We start from the raw sequence: 15,931 nt of genomic DNA, 5'->3' as shown, positions 1-15,931 counted from the left end.
GGCCACTCCAATACCTTGACTTTGTTGTCCTTCAGCCATGTTGCCACAACTTTGGAAGTATGCTTGGGGTCATTGTCCATTTGGAAGACCCATTTGCGACCAAGCTTTAACTTCCTGACTGATGTCTTGAGATGTTGCTTCAATATATCTACATAATTTTCCTTCCTCATGATGCCATCTATTTTGTGAAGTGCACCAGTCCCTCCTGCAGCAAAGCACCCCCACAGCATGATGCTGCCACCCCCGTGCTTCACGGTTGGGATGGTGTTTTCCTCCAAACATAACGATGGTCATTATGGCCAAACTGTTCTATTTTTGTTTCATCAGACCAGAGGACATTTCTCCAAAAAGTACGATCTTTGTTCCCATGTGCAGTTGCAAACCATAGTCTGACATTTTTATGGCGGTTTTGGAGCAGTGCCTTCTTCCTTGCTGAGCGGCCTTTCAGGTTATGTCGATATAGGACTTGTTTTACTGTGGAAATAGACACTTTTTTACCTGTTTCCTCCAGCATCTTCACAAGGTCCTTTGCTGTTGTTTTGGGATTGATTTGCACTTTTCGCACCAAAGTACGTTCATCTCTAGGAGACAGAACGCGTCTCCTTCCTGAGTGGTATGACGGCTGCGTGGTCCCATGAACCAGACTTGTGGAGGTCTACACATTTATTTCTGAGGTCTTGGCTGATTTCTTTTGATTTTCCGATGATGTCAAGCAAAGAGGCACTGAGTTTGAAGGTAGGCCTTGAAATACATCCACAGGTACACCTCCAATTGACTCAAATTATGTCAATTAGCCTATCAGAAGCTTCTAAAGCCATGACATAATTGTCTGGAATTTTCCAAGCTGTTTAAAGGCACAGTCAACTTAGTGTACGTAAACTTCTGACCCACTGGAATTGTGATACAGTGAATTATAAGTGAAATAATCTGTCTGTAAACAATTGTTGGAAAAATTACTTGTGTCATGCACAAAGTAGATGTCCTAACCGACTTGCCAAAACTATAGTTTGTTAACAAGAAATGTGTGTTTGTAAACTTCCGACTTCAACTGTAGATACTCCTTATTAATCACATCAGACCAACAAATATGTTTAACATCATTCACATAAGAGTCACAGCAAAATATTTTGTATGATCTCTTATACACTATTTTAGGCCCAGCTTTTGGAACTTTGGCTTTCCTGGATATAGCCACTATATTGTGATCACTGCATCCAATGGGTACGGATACAGCTTTAGAACAAAGTTCTACAGTATTAGTAAAAATGTGATCGAACAACGTGGATGATCTTGTTCCTGTAGTGTTTGTAAACACCCTGGTACATTGATTAATAACCTGAACAAGATTACAGGCACTGGTTACAGTGAGAAGCTTCCTCTTGAGTGGACAGCTGGATGAAAACCAGTCAATATTCAGGTCCCCAAGAAAGTAGACATCTCTGTTTACATCACATTCACTATCAAGCATTTCACACATATTATTTAAATACTGACTGTTAGCACTTGGTGGCTCATAGCAACACCCCAAAAGAAAAGGCTTTAGATGTGACAAGTGAACCTGCAACCACAACACTTCAATAACACTTGACATAAGATCTTCTCTAAGCATTACAGGGATATGGCTCTGAATATATACAGCAACACCTCCCCCATAAGCATTTATGTCTCTTCTATAGATGTTATATCCTTGTATTGGTACTGCTGTGTCATCAAATGAATGATCTAATTGAGTCTCAGAAATTGTTAATATATTAATGTTATCTGATGTTAGCAAGTTATTTCTAAGGCTACATATATTATTATGGGCTATTTCCAGCCCTTTCCTGGGTAGCTTATCAGAGATGGACATAATATAGAAAATGGCAAACAAAGCAAGATAAAAAAATATATGTTCAGCATTAATCAGTTGGTGTGTGTAAGTGTGTGTGTGTGCTGTGGGGTTGAAGGTACGAACCCATAGGCTTGGCTCTCTCATCCCTTCCAAGCTTTTGGGAGGGAGGGTGGACAATGAGCCTGTCATAGTGGGTGTAAGCAATATCCTCACGCGCTCTGGCAGCTTTCATGGCCGGGATAAGTTAATTTCTCTTCCGGCGCACAGCTTCAGGATAATCCTCATTGAGGAAGATATACGTTCCTCTCAAGTTCTTGGCTCTTTCCAGATGGGCTACCTTGTCCTTGAACATCAGGAACTTCACCACTATTGGCCTGGGCCTGTCTCCTGGGCCGGTGATGGGTTTTCCAATTATTTGGGCGTGCTCCACCTCAATCTTCCATCTTCAGTTTCTCCGAGATAATTTCCCTCACTTTGTCCTCATACTCCGTCCAGGTCTTGTCATGAGCCCTCTCACTCCACCGGGTTACCACCTTAATTGGTTTCCACTATCTTCCACTCTGCTCACCTCCCTCTCTCTACTCAGCCTAACTAGCTCCACCTGTCCCTGCTCTGCTCGGCTCTAATTACTCTGCCAGCTGCGCTGCATTACCCACTAACCTCTCCCAGTATTTAAGGCCCTGTCTTTCAGCTCTCCGGTGTCAGATCGTCTGCAAAGCTCACACCCGGAACCTGTTTGCTCGCGCTTCTGGCTCACCCCTGGTTTTGTGACCCCCGGACCTGCCTGTTTTTTTTGGATACTCTTCTGCCTCAGGAGATCCAGACCTGCTTCTGCCATTACGACTCCTGACTACTCTTCAATCCCGGTAACTCTGACCAGCCTTCTGCCTTGCTACTACGTATTTTGGATTTCCCTTGAACTGTACTGCTGCCTGGTTTCATTCCGCCCTGTTGTGTCTGTGTCTCCCCCCAGGACTTCTGGACCACCCACCACCGGCTTCATAGGACGCATCGCTGCCACTGGGGGGGCACAGACCCAGCGCATTGGACGGGATCCCTGTTACCCCTGGAGCCTTCATTCACTCCCTACTTCCCTTTTTCCCTTAAGTTTAATAAACTTTCTGGTGTGACGCAATTGTGGTCCTCTGGTCGTCTGTCTGAATCGCGACAGTACGATCGGACCATTATGGACTCAGCGCACACTTTCCCGACATGGAAACCGATGAGCATGAGCAGCAGTTCCAGCAGCAGCAACAACAACTCGCCATGATCATTCAACTCCTCACCAACCTTACCCCAGCCAGTCTGCCCACCAGCCCAGCCCCCGAGTTACCTGCCCCGGTCATTGCAGCGGCTGCTCGAACCCAAGATTGGAAACCCCGAGCGGTTCAACGGCGATTCAACCCAGGTCCGGCCATTCCTGACTAGCTGCCGACTTCAGTTCTCCTTGCAGCCAAGGACCTTCGCCACGGAGGGGCTAAAGTTGGGTATGCCATCACTCACCTGACGGGCCGAGCTCGACTCTGGGGAACAGCAGAGTTCGAACGTCAAACCCCCGCATGTGCAACCTTCGACCTGTTTGCTGAGGAGATGCTGAAGGTGTTTGACCTGGATTCACCCACCGCAGAGGCGTCTCGTGAACTGTTCAGTATTCGACAAGGCAGACGTACAGTCGCAGACCATTCCATCGACTTCCGAACCCTGGCTAGACGAAGTTCTTGGAACACACCATCGTTGGTGGACGCGTTCTTCCATAGTTTGGCTGACTATATCAGGGCACGAGTTGGTCTCCCATGAACTGCCTTCCACTCTTGATGAAGCCATCGCACTGACTGTCAGGATCGACAGAAGGATACAGACCCGTCGTCGTGAGAGGGGGGGCGCCAAGGTCCACCTACTACCGGCATTCGGAGAGATCCGACTGGGCTCCTGTCATCTACTGCCACTCACCCAGGTCAGCTTGATCAGTCTGAGCCTATGGAGATTGGGCGAGCCTCCCTCACTCCTGCAGAGCGCCAGCGCCGCTCACCTCAAACCTCTGCCTCTATTGTGGAGGTGATGGACATCGTGTGGTAACCTGCCCTTTAAAGGGCCGAAGCTCACCGGGCGTAGGGGGAGTCCGGTCGAGTTCAATGACCATCCAGTCCTCCGACCGCAAACCCCTGCTGCAAGTTCACCTCCGCCTCTCTGACTCAACTCACACCCTGGCTGCTCTGGTGGATTCTGGCGCCGAAGCCAACATAATGGACATCAAGCTGGCACGCCAACTGGGACTGGAGAACCTCCGTTTGACACCTCCTATTCCTGCCCGGGCACTGGACGGACACTTACTCGGATCGGTCACTCATGTCACGGCCCCGGGTCTCGATGGGTCTGTCCGAAACCATCAAGAAACTATCCAGTTTCACCTGCTCCCCTCTCCAGGCCAACCCCTCATCCTGGGTTACCCATGGCTCCGCCTGGCACAACCTCAGCTCGACTGGGTGACCGGGTGATCAGGGAGTGGGAGAGGACTGCCACCGAACCTGCCTGCTTGCTGCCGCACTACCCCTCGGCCAGTACCTACTAACTCCGCTCCTGACCTCTCCAATGTCCCAGAATGCTACCATGGTCTCAGAGAGGTGTTTAACAAAGCAAGAGCCACATCTCTGCCCCCTCACCGACCCGTACGACTGTGCCATCGACCTCCTCCTGGAACAGCTCCTCCAAGGGGTCGTCTTTATTCGTTGTCTGCTCCTGAAAGAAAGTCCATGGAGGACTACATCAATGGCTCTCTGTCCGCAGGATTAATCCGTTCATCTTCATCTCCTGCTGGTGCTGGCTTCTTCTTTGTGGGGAAGAAGGACAGATCTCTTCGCCCCTGCATCGACTACAGGGGACTCAACGACATCACAGTGAAAACCGTTACCCTCTGCCTCTGCTCACCTCTGCTTTTGAGTTGCTCCAGGGAGCCACTGTTTTTACCAAGTTGGATCTCAGAAACGCTTACCACCTAGTGCGGATCCGGGAGGGAGATGAATGGAAAACCGCATTCAATACACCAACAGGCCACTACGAGTATCTGGTTATGCCTTTTGGCCTCACCAATGCTCCTGCTGTGTTCCAGGCTCTAGTGAATGATGTACTGCGGGACATGTTAAACAAGTTTGTCTTCGTTTACCTGGATGACATCTTAATTTACTCCAGAAACCTGTCTGAACACACCCGCCATGTCCAGCAAGTCCTTCATCGTCTTCTGGAGAATTCCCTCTACGCCAAGGCAGAGAAATGTGAGTTTCACGTCAAGACAGTGGCCTTCCTGGGGTACATAGTGGCAGAAGGAAGTATCCAAATGGATCCTGCCAAAGTATCAGCAGTCACTTCATGGCCAGTTCCGGAGAACAGAAAGAAGCTGCAACAGTTTCTGGGGTTTGCTAACTTCTATAGGAAGTTTATCCGGAACTACAGTACCGTTGCTGCCCCTCTCACTGCTCTAACCAGCACCAAGCAACCCTTCACCTGGACCCCAGCAGCCGACAAAGCCTTCAGTACCCTCAAGGTGAGGTTCACCTCCGCTCCCATCCTCCAGATGCCTGATGTGGACCGGCAATTCATTGTGGAGGTGGACGCCTCGGATGTGGGAGTTGGTGCTGTGATTTCTCAGTGGGCTGCGGAGGATAGGAAGCTCCATCCCTGTGCCTTTTTCTCACGTCGGTTGTCCCCTCTGAGTGCAATTACGACACATAGGGAACCGTGAGCTGCTGGCTGTGAAGCTTGCCTTGGAGGAGTGGCGTCACTGGCTGGAGGGGTCCACCATTCCATTTCTCGTTTGGACCGATCATAAGAACTTGGAGTACATCCGCACGGCCAAACGGTTGAACTCAGGCAGTCCGCTGGGCCCTGTTCTTCACCAGGTTTAATTTCACTCTGTCATACCGGCCTGGATCACGCAACACCAAGCCAGACGCCCTCTCCCGTCAATTCCAGAAGGATGACACCCCCTCCAAGGACCCTGTGTCGATTCTGCCAAGTCCCTGCATCGTTGCAGCTCTGACCTGGGCTGTTGAGGAACAGGTGCTGGAGGCTCTCCGTAACCAGCCAGGTCCCAGCACTTGCCCAGCTGACCGCCTTTTGTCCCCGAAGACCTGAGGTCCCAGGTCATTCAGTGGGGACATGACTCCCGCCTAGCTTGTCACCCTGGCTCCACCGCACTTACAACCTGCTCGCCCAGAGGTTCTGGTGGCCCTCTCTGAGGAAGGATGTACGGGAATTCGTCCAAGCCTGCCCCATCTGCAACCAACACAAGTCGTCCTGCCAGCCCCCAGCCGGATTGCTGCAGCCCCTGCCTGTGCCCAGACGTCCCTGGTCTCACATCGCCCTTTGACTTTGTCACGGGCTGCCCCCCTTCAAGTGGCATGACCGTCATTCTCACCATCGTTGACCGTTTCAGCAAGATGGCACACTTCATTCCCCTCCCCAAGCTCCCAACCGCCAAGGAGACCGCCCAGGTGGTCCTGGAACACGTCTTCCGGATCCACGGACTGCCAAGGGATGTTGTTTCTGACCGTGGTCCACAATTCTCCTCCGCTTTTTTTTCTGTCACCTGCTGGGAGCCACAGTCAGTCTGACTTCCGGATTCCATCCCCAATCCAATGGGCAGTCAGAGCGGGCTAATCAGGAGCTCGAGAAGGCACTGCGATGCATGACTTCACGCAACCCCCACTCCTGGTCGCAGCAATTGACATGGGTGGAGTACGCACACAATTCTCTGACCTGCTCTGCCATCGGTATGTCCCCTTTCCAATGTGTTTATGGTTACCAGCCTCCTCTATTTGCCAGCCAGGAGGAGGAGGTTACTTGCCCATCTGCACTTGCTTTTGCCCGTCGATGTCGCGCACCTGGTCACAAGCCCGAGCCACACTCCTCAGGTCCGTTGCCAGCTACACTACCGGGGCCAACCGTCGGAGAATTCCTGCTCCCACCTACCATGTTGGTCAAAGGGTGTGGTTGTCATCGAAGAACCTGCCACTCAGGGTGGAGTCGCAGAAGCTGGCACCTCGGTTCATTGGCCCATTCCCTATCATAAGAGTGATTAGCCCAACTGCTGTCCGGCTCCAACTGCCTAATTCCCTGAGGGTGCACCCCACTTTCCATGTGTCTAAGATTAAGCCCATCCATGAGAGTCCGCTGGTCCCTGCTGCGCCTGGTCCTCCTCCTCCACGGCTCGTCGATGGTGGTCTGGTTTACACCGTCCGCCGCCTGCTTCGGTCCAGACGGAGGGGTAGGGGTCTCCAGTACCTCATTGACTGGGAGGGCTATGGACCTGAGGAAAGGACCTGGGTGCCAGCTAGTCGGATTGTGGATAGGACTCTCATCACCGCTTTCCACCAACGGCATCCTGATCAACCTGCAATCCGTGAGGGGCCGCCCCAGAGGGGTCCCTAACCCGTCCGGCCCGCTCGGCTTCCTGTCCTGTGCCTGATCCTGTCTCGGGACCTGTCCCATCTCCCCACCACGGCCCTCCGGCTTCCTCCGAGGATGAGGACGTTCACTCGGACCGTTCGGAGGAGTTCTAGCCCTCCTCCGGCTCCCCTCCTCCCGCCCGGCGTGGTGTTGCTCTTGGGACTTCTGGGGCCGTCCCTTGGGGGGTTCTGTCATGAGCCCTCTCACTCCACCGGGTTACCACCTTAATTGGTTTCCACTATCTTCCACTCTGCTCACCTCCCTCTCTCTACTCAGCCTAACTAGCTCCACCTGTCCCTGCTCTGCTCGGCTCTAATTACTCTGCCAGCTGCGCTGCATTACCCACTAACCTCTCCCAGTATTTAAGGCCCTGTCTTTCAGCTCTCCGGTGTCAGATCGTCTGCAAAGCTCACACCCGGAACCTGTTTGCTCGCGCTCTGGCTCACCCTGGTTTTGTGACCCCGGACCTGCCTGTTTTTTTGGATACTCTTCTGCCTCAGGAGATCCAGACCTGCTTCTGCCATTACGACTCCTGACTACTCTTCAATCCCGGTAACTCTGACCAGCCTTCTGCCTTGCTACTACGTATTTTGGATTTCCCTTGAACTGTACTGCTGCCTGGTTTCATTCCGCCCTGTTGTGTCTGTGTCTCCCCCCAGGACTTCTGGACCACCCACCACCGGCTTCATAGGACGATCGCTGCCACTGGGGGGGCACAGACCCAGCGCATTGGACGGGATCCCTGTTACCCCTGGAGCCTTCATTCACTCCCTACTTCCCTTTTCCCTTAAGTTTAATAAACTTTCTGGTGTGACGCAATTGTGGTCCTCTGGTCGTCTGTCTGAATCGTGACAGGTCTCATGTGGAAATTCTGCAATTCCGTCCACAACCATGTTGTTCCGCCTTGATTGTCCCTCAAGATATTGTTATCATGGATTCACATATAGAACTGATGTTCTCTCTCAATGACTTACAGATTGCTGTCATCTTGCCATTCTCCTGTTTAAACTCATAGAGCTGACCCTGGGAGAACTGCAAACTGTTCTTCAGGTCCTTGACCTCTCTGGTCAGGTCGTCCTTCCTTTTATTAGTTGACTCCACCAGTATTTGGACAAAACAATTGAAGCTATTTTCTTGTTGTTGTAACAACTGCTTGTAGAACTATTTTTGTTCGTTTTAAAGATCCTTCGCCTGTGATAGATAGACACTACTGTCCTCAACGGTTCTCCTGCCGGCTTTAGTCTTTGTCATGGTAGCAACGTAGGTTACGCTGTTACTCCTCGCAGTTCCAGACAGGGCAGGTCACAGGGAAGATTGAAAACAACAAACAGCAGGGATCTAGCCAGCCACAAGCCCGGGACAATCTGCGTTCCCAGCCACAATGGCTAACCGCATCGGGGGCTGCATTCAAGCTCCCAAGAAAACCCTGCTAGCTTGATAGGCATCTAGCTAGCAGCTAGGCTAGCTGTTACGTCAAATAGCTCCTCAGACCCGGCCTTGGTCGGCAGGATCACTGAGAGTAGCAGTCCCAGCAACTAATGCCAACCGTGTCGCGAGATCCAAACTCAAAAGGCAGCTAGCTACTAAGAAACGTTTGAATACACTTTCAAAACGGCAAACTTTCCAAAACAACAAACCGAGCTCTCCCTTGTTCCGCGTTCAACAGGAAGTGAATCCCAATGCTCCCATCATTGGAGTGAGTGGTCATTTGACCCTGACTGAACTGATCTAATTCTCTAAGTTAAGTCTCTATAGCACAGAGCTGCAGCCTGCCTGCCTTCCTGACCACTGGCCGCACAGTAAAATACACAGAAGGAGAGGACAGTCCCTTTATCATACCTACACCCTGTCATTAAGTACCACAAAACACACATATATTGTTAGCTATCAGTTAGCTAGTGTTAACTGTTTACTGGCTAGTGTTAGCTATCTGTTGTTAGCTAGGGTTATTTATCAGCTAGTGTTAGCTATTGGTTAGTGTTAGCTATCAGCTAGTGTTAGCTATTGACTAGTGTTAGCTAGTATTGTTAGCTATTGTAGTGTTAGCTATCAGTTAGTTAACTAGTGTTAGGTATTGGTTGGTATAGTGTTAGCAATTGGTGTTCGCTATTGGTTGGCAAGTAGTTTTAGCTATTGTTAGCCAGACTATGGTCTAGCCTATAACGACATTACGACTGTGTGAGGTCTTTTAGAAACAGCCTCCATCCAACTCTTGATTCTCCCAATGTGTTGAGTTGAAGTCACTTCAAGGCCTGCAGGACTCTGATACTTTGGTCATGGCTGAAGAATGCTCCTGTCTCACATGCTGATGAAGCTGTCACGCGGTGTCAGTGTGTGCTGCTGAGCTCTCACTGAATGATTGTGTGTCTGGGAGTGTTGGTCTTTAGTTGATCTATGTGTGTCTGGTTTGAATGAGCCCTGGTCAAAGGTAGTGCACTACATAGGGAAAAGGGTGCCATTTTGGACACAACCTAAGATGTTTCTTCCTCTGTTGTTGTGCAGGCGTATCTCCATGGCGACGCCCCGGCAGCTCTTCAAGTCGTCCAACATGACCCAGCGCTGGCAAAGGAGGGAGATCTCCAACTTCGAGTACCTCATGTTCCTCAACACCGTCGCAGGTCAGCTTCCGTTCTCCTCCCTTTCCTCCTCTCTCTTTTCCCACTCTCCTGCCCTCTCCTCTTTTCCCAACTCTTCCTTTCTCCCCCTCTTCTACGCTCTCTCCCCCTTATCTTGGATTGATCCATGTTGTTGTGTTGAGCCAATCACCTCTTCTCTCCATACCCAAAATCTCATCATCTATTATTCTACCATGATGAATGTAGTGTATGTTGTTGTTGACTGGCTGTTAAAATATGCCAGCCAGGACCTACAGGTAAGTTGTCTTTGTTTAAGGAGTCGGATGCTTTGTTCAGTGTTCAGTTCACTCCTGAGCAGTAGTACTGTTAGTACTGTAGGTAGCCTACACTCAAGTCATATTCCTCATGTGGAGGAATATGACTGTTATTCGAAGCAAGAAAATAAGGAAAAAGGAAGCAAGACTATTGCAGATCACACATCCTCCAGGATAATTAGGGGTTGTGTGTGTGTGTGTGTGTGTGTGTGCGTGCGCGCTCCTCTTTGTCGCCTCTGATCTGAACTGTGACTAACTGGAAGACGAAAGCGCCTGCTGCACCACTCCTCTCTGAGAAGTGTCACATCCCTCGCTCCCTCACTCGCTGCAGATTCATGCATATTTATATTTATCTGTGGCGTGAGTTCGATACATTATTGTCATCTAATTAGATGTACGGCAGACAGAAAAACATGGTGGAAATTCATAACAAAATGTGTGGTAATGACCTGAGCTGCCAGAAGTGTCAGGGGAGGTGGGGTGGAAGACAGGAGGGGGGTGGAAGGAAGAGGAGGAGGAGAGGGGTGGTGGAGGAGGAGAGGAAGAGAGGGCGAGAGGTGTTAACATGCAGCCAGTGCTCTTCTAATTAAACACTATTCTACTATTATTAACATTCTGACACTTCAGAGTGTGTGTTGTGTGTGTTTCATCCTGACACTTCAGAACAGGCTGGAACTCTACCCACAATGCATCTCCCCCCTACAACCTCACATCCACCTCTTGCCCCTCACCCTCTTTCCCTACACCACCACCCTAGAATACCACTGGCACATCTACCCACACCACAATGCCATCCCGATCTCCCCCCTCACCCCTGTCTCCTCCATACACCCTCACACACAGGACCCCTCTCTCCCTCCTACACCCTCACCCCTGTCTCTTCCATACACCCTCACACACAGGACCCCTCTCTCCCTCCTACACCCTCACCCCTGTCTCCTCCATACACCCTCACACACAGGGCCCCTCTCTCCCTCCTACACCCTCACCCCTGTCTCCTCCATACACCCTCAAACACAGGACCCCTCTCTCCCTCCTACACCCTCACCCCTGTCTCTTCCATACACCCTCACACACAGGACCCCTCTCTCCCTCCTACACCCTCACCCCTGTCTCTTCCATACACCCTCACACACAGGACCCCCCTCTCCCTCCTACACCCTCACCCCTGCCTCCTCCATACACCCTCACACACAGGACCCCCCTCTCCCTCCTTTACCCTCACCCCAGAACAGGAACAGGCTACAGCAGTGGTAAATCTACTCACACCGTTATCTCTCCAAGCTAATGTCTAGGCTTAAGCTCAGTGGGCTAATGCAGTCTTTTGACATGAAGGACACTTGGGTACGAACCCAGTCTGTCACAGTAGCTCTGAGAATTAGCTGTGTGCATCACCCCAGGGCATGTGTGTGATTTTATATCTGTAGCATCCATCACACCCTGCTCTTACCCTAACCTACTACCATACTGTATCATCATTTTCTGCATTTACATTTTGGTCATTTAGCAGACGCTCTTATCCAGAGTGACTTAAAATCTCCTTAACCACAGAAACATGTCATACCCAAATAGGGATGTTAAAAATGCAAATGATAATGTACTGAATTAGTACACAGAAGTTCCCACAGCAAATAAGACGGCTGCTGAGTGTTTAATGTTATGGTAGGGTGGTTCTGCTTCAGCTGTGATGTACAGACAATCATTAGGGTTAGATCTGGGTGTTGCCCAGCATCATGTACCATTCACAACACCCAGATCTAACCCTAATGATTGTCTGTACATCACAGCTGAAGCAGAACCACCCTACCATAACATTAAACACTCAGCAGCCGTCTTATTTGCTGTGGGAACTTCTGTGTACTAATCCAGTACATTATCATTTGCATTTTTAACATCCCTATTTGGGTATGACATGTTTCTGTCAGAGGAAGTAAGAGTAGCCCCCAGGGACACAGAGAGCCGAGAGGTTGGGGACAGATCAGAACATTGCAGAGTAGAGCAGGGAAGCTAGAAGGTTGGGAGGTTGATAGGCTATAGGAGGTTGGTAGGTTGGGGACAGAGCATAACATTGCAGAGTAGAGCAGAGAGGTTGGGAGGCTGGGAGGCTAGGGGGCTGGGGGGATGGGAGGCTAGGGGGCTGGGAGGATGGGAGGCTAGGTGACTGGGAGGATGGCAGGCTAGGGGGCTGGGAGGCTAGGGGGCTGGGAAGATGGGAGGCTAGGGGGCTTGGAGGATGGGAGGCTAGGGGGCTGGGAGGCTAAGGGGCTGGAAGGTTGGGAGACTAGGGCGCTGGGAGGCTGGGAGGCTAGGGGGCTGGGAGGATGGGAGGCTAGGGGGCTGGGAGGTTGGGGGGCTGGGAGGATGGGAGGCTGGGAGGTTTGGTGCTTGGACGTGTTTCAGGAAGCAGAGTGCTGCTGTGTGACTTATGGCTCTGTAAAGATGAAATAGCTGTAGTGTTTCTCTTTGTTGTAGCCTCAGGTCAGGGCTCATCTTTCACTGAGGTATGCGCGTGTGTGTGTGTGTTTTGTGTGTGTGTGTGACACCGTAGTGTTGTTAGAAGTGAAGTGTATTGCTGTTTAAACTCTAAACCGTCAGTTTGGAGTGCAGCATGGAAACTTAACCTTCTACAAACCAAACAAAACTCACTTCAAACCAAACACCTCTCACAGTGCTGCACATCATCTCACACCAACTAAGGAAAAGGGTTTTTAATGACTACCTTGCAGTATCTTGGATTTAATTCAAATTGGTGATTTTAATTTTATTTAAATAGTTTTTGTTTATTAAAACGATTCTGTCAGTGCTGATAGTGGTCTCCTGTCCTGTTTGACTGGCTGTTGTGGGTTTGCTGCTAGTGTGTAATACTGCTCTATAATCAGTTGTTGATATCACACCATCACACCCATAGCTCTGTTCTCTGATTGGACCAGCTCATAATAGTGCATTCTGATTGGACCAACCCATAACATTGTCTTCTGATTGGACCAGCACATAACAGTGCTTACTGATTGGACAGCCCATAGCAGTGTCTTCTGATTGGACCATCCCGTAACAGTGTTTACTGATTGGACCAGCCCATAGCAGTGTCTTCTGATTGGACCAGCCCATAACAGTGCCTTCTGATTGGACCAGTCCATAGCAGTGTGAAATTAGAGAGGACTTGTGGCGACATGGAATGTTGAGGAGCTCCTCATGGTTCTCATGGCTGAGTAAGGGTTCCATCTGAAAACCATCATCCCACTGAAGAGGAAAACTAAGCTCTCACATCTGGCAACCCTCAGTATAGCTGCATGTGGGCACTGCCATGACTGAGGTATCCATGGTAACTGCCACAGGCTGTCCAATCAGGAGGCTAGCCTGGCGGTGTCACATCAGGCGTGCTCAACGACAACACGGTGACCAGGAGAACAGATCTATATCTCTGTAATTACATATATAACACAGAATACATATACACACTACACACACTACATATAGACACTCCATACACACCTCTTTGCTCCTAACCATGGGCGTATTCATTACGGACACCATTTAACATTTATGAAACAAACGGAAGCAAAACCGAGCAAAACAAGAGTTTCTATTGGACAAATTCAGGTAGGTCCCTCCCCGTTTCATTCGGTTTTCTTCCATATAAGAAACGTTTAACCCCAACCCCAGACTGGTCTAATATATTCATCAGGACCAAGCAGAGAAAGGAAGAACACACACACACAATCAATCGTTAATCCCATGTATTTATTAAGCCCTTTTTACATCAGTAGATTCACAAAATGCTTATACAGAAACCTAGCCTAAAACCCCAAAGAGCACAGTGGCTAGGAAAAACTTCCTAGAAAGGCAGGAACCTAGGAAGAAACCTAGAGAGGATCTGAGTGGTGGCCAGTCCTCTTCTGGCTGTGCCGGTGGAGATTATAAGAGTACATGGCCATTAAGGCTAGATTGTTGTTCAAGATGTTCAAATGTTCATAGATGACCAGCAGGGTCAAATAATAATCACAGTGGTTATAGAGGAAGCAACAGGTCAGCACCTCAGGAGTAAATGTCAGTTGGCTTTTCATAGCCGAGCATTCTGAGGTTGAGACAGCAGGTGCGTAGAGAGAGCGAGAGGGAAAGAGGGGGTCGAAACAGTAGGTCTGGGATAAGGTAGCAGGTCCGGTGAACAGGTCAGGGCTCCATAGCCACTGGCAGAACAGCAGAAACTGGATCAGCAGCACGACCAGGTGGACTGGGGACAGGGACAGCCAGGAGTCGCCAGGCCAGGTAGTCCTGAAGCATGGTCCTAGGGCTCAGGTCCTCCGGGAGGGGAGAGAGAGCGTGAGAGAGAGATGGGAGAATTAGACGGAGCATACTTAAGATCACACAGTACACCAGATAAGACAGGAGAATTACACCAGATAGGACAGACTGACCCTAGCCCCCCTGCACATAGACTATAGCAGCATAGCTACTGGGGACTGAGACAGGGGGGGTCGGGGGACACTGTGTTCCCCGTCCGACGATACCCCCGGACAGGGCCAACCAGGCAGGATTGAATCCCACCCTTTTGCCAAAGCACAGCCCCCACACCACCAGAGGGATATCAACAGACCACCAACTTACTACCCTGAGACAGTGGCATGTATTCATGGATGCCAAGGGAAGCCAGGCTTCCCCAAAACATTGACCAAAATAAATAAATAATAATGTATCTTTCTTCTCTCAGCGTCCCTCTGTCTCTGTATGTGTAGCCCATATATCTGATGCTGTCTGGTCAAAAATAGTATGATATTGTTGCCGCCCATAGCATTGAATGCAAGGGAAGCCAATGAGCATTTGTCCTTCCTTGATATAAAAATTATAATAGCCAATCAGCGTTGAGCTTAGCTGAGTGAGCTCAACTGTGAATGGTCCTGGCGCACCAAATAAAAGTGTCAAGGGAAGCCAGTTTGGATTTAGCTTCACACCAATCACATCACATCAAGCTAAAAGTCATAGACAGAAACAAATGGAATTGTTGCATCTCGATGTGTTGTTGTCCAACTCACAAAATTTGCCCTTTCTTAAATTAGCCAAGGACGGAGATGGGAATTTTGACTTGTGGTTTTACTTAATTCTCCGTACTGGCCAATGATTATAGTGCCGGTTTTGATCCAACCATAAAGTCATACATTGTGCCTCTGGCCTGAGAAGATGGAAGTTGAATATGTAGGTAGATGTAGTAGGCTAATGTTAACTAGCTGGCTAATCGTTGCCCATGAAAGGAAGTTAGGCTAGCGAGCAAGCATTTTAGCCAGGTGGTCTAGGACAACAAAAACTAAAAGTGTGTACTGTATGACAGAGTCATAGACCGTTTCGGCAACATGAAAGAGAGGAGGATGGCATTGGCGTTTTTCTACAAGTAGGGTGAGTCAACATGTTTTTTCTACTTAAACACACACTCAAATCAGTACCATGGACAGCCACATGATATTTAGTTTAGGTTGATTGGACCTTTTAGTTGTCACTGTATTAGCCTAAGCATAGGTGTTTTGATGATGTTGAAATGTAGAAAGTGAAATGGTGCTGAAATAGTGGAGGCAGCTCCTGTTTTCTTTGCGACTTGCGGTAACTTTCCAGTGTTCTAAATCAATAGTTGTTTAGTAGTCCGACAATGTCAGAAACATTAACTTGATTGGCCATGTTGTAGGTCATGTAACTGTTTGTTACATGCAATATGCTTTGTGGACTCCACCGGACAGATGTTGCTCTCTGGTTTTGTGATGAAACAAAGGTGTGGTTGAATA

At 49.5% G+C, this 15,931-nt stretch overlaps 1 protein-coding gene across 2 annotated transcripts in view; it reads left to right on the top strand.

Annotated features, from left to right (window-relative positions):
• The window catches only part of LOC121567869 (neurobeachin-like), a 311,893-nt gene that overhangs the window by 235,401 nt on the left and 60,561 nt on the right, over nt 1–15,931 (top strand). For both annotated transcript variants that reach the window (XM_045220277.1, XM_045220272.1), the window contains exon 45: nt 9,776–9,891. In XM_045220277.1, the coding sequence (XP_045076212.1) occupies nt 9,776–9,891 (116 nt within the window). The remainder of the gene's footprint in view (nt 1–9,775; nt 9,892–15,931) is intronic.

Source organism: Coregonus clupeaformis, chromosome 6, assembly GCF_020615455.1.
Source record: "Coregonus clupeaformis isolate EN_2021a chromosome 6, ASM2061545v1, whole genome shotgun sequence".
NCBI lineage: Eukaryota > Metazoa > Chordata > Actinopteri > Salmoniformes > Salmonidae > Coregonus > Coregonus clupeaformis.
Note: the sequence above shows the minus strand (reverse complement) of the source record. Positions and strands in the feature narration are given on the sequence as shown.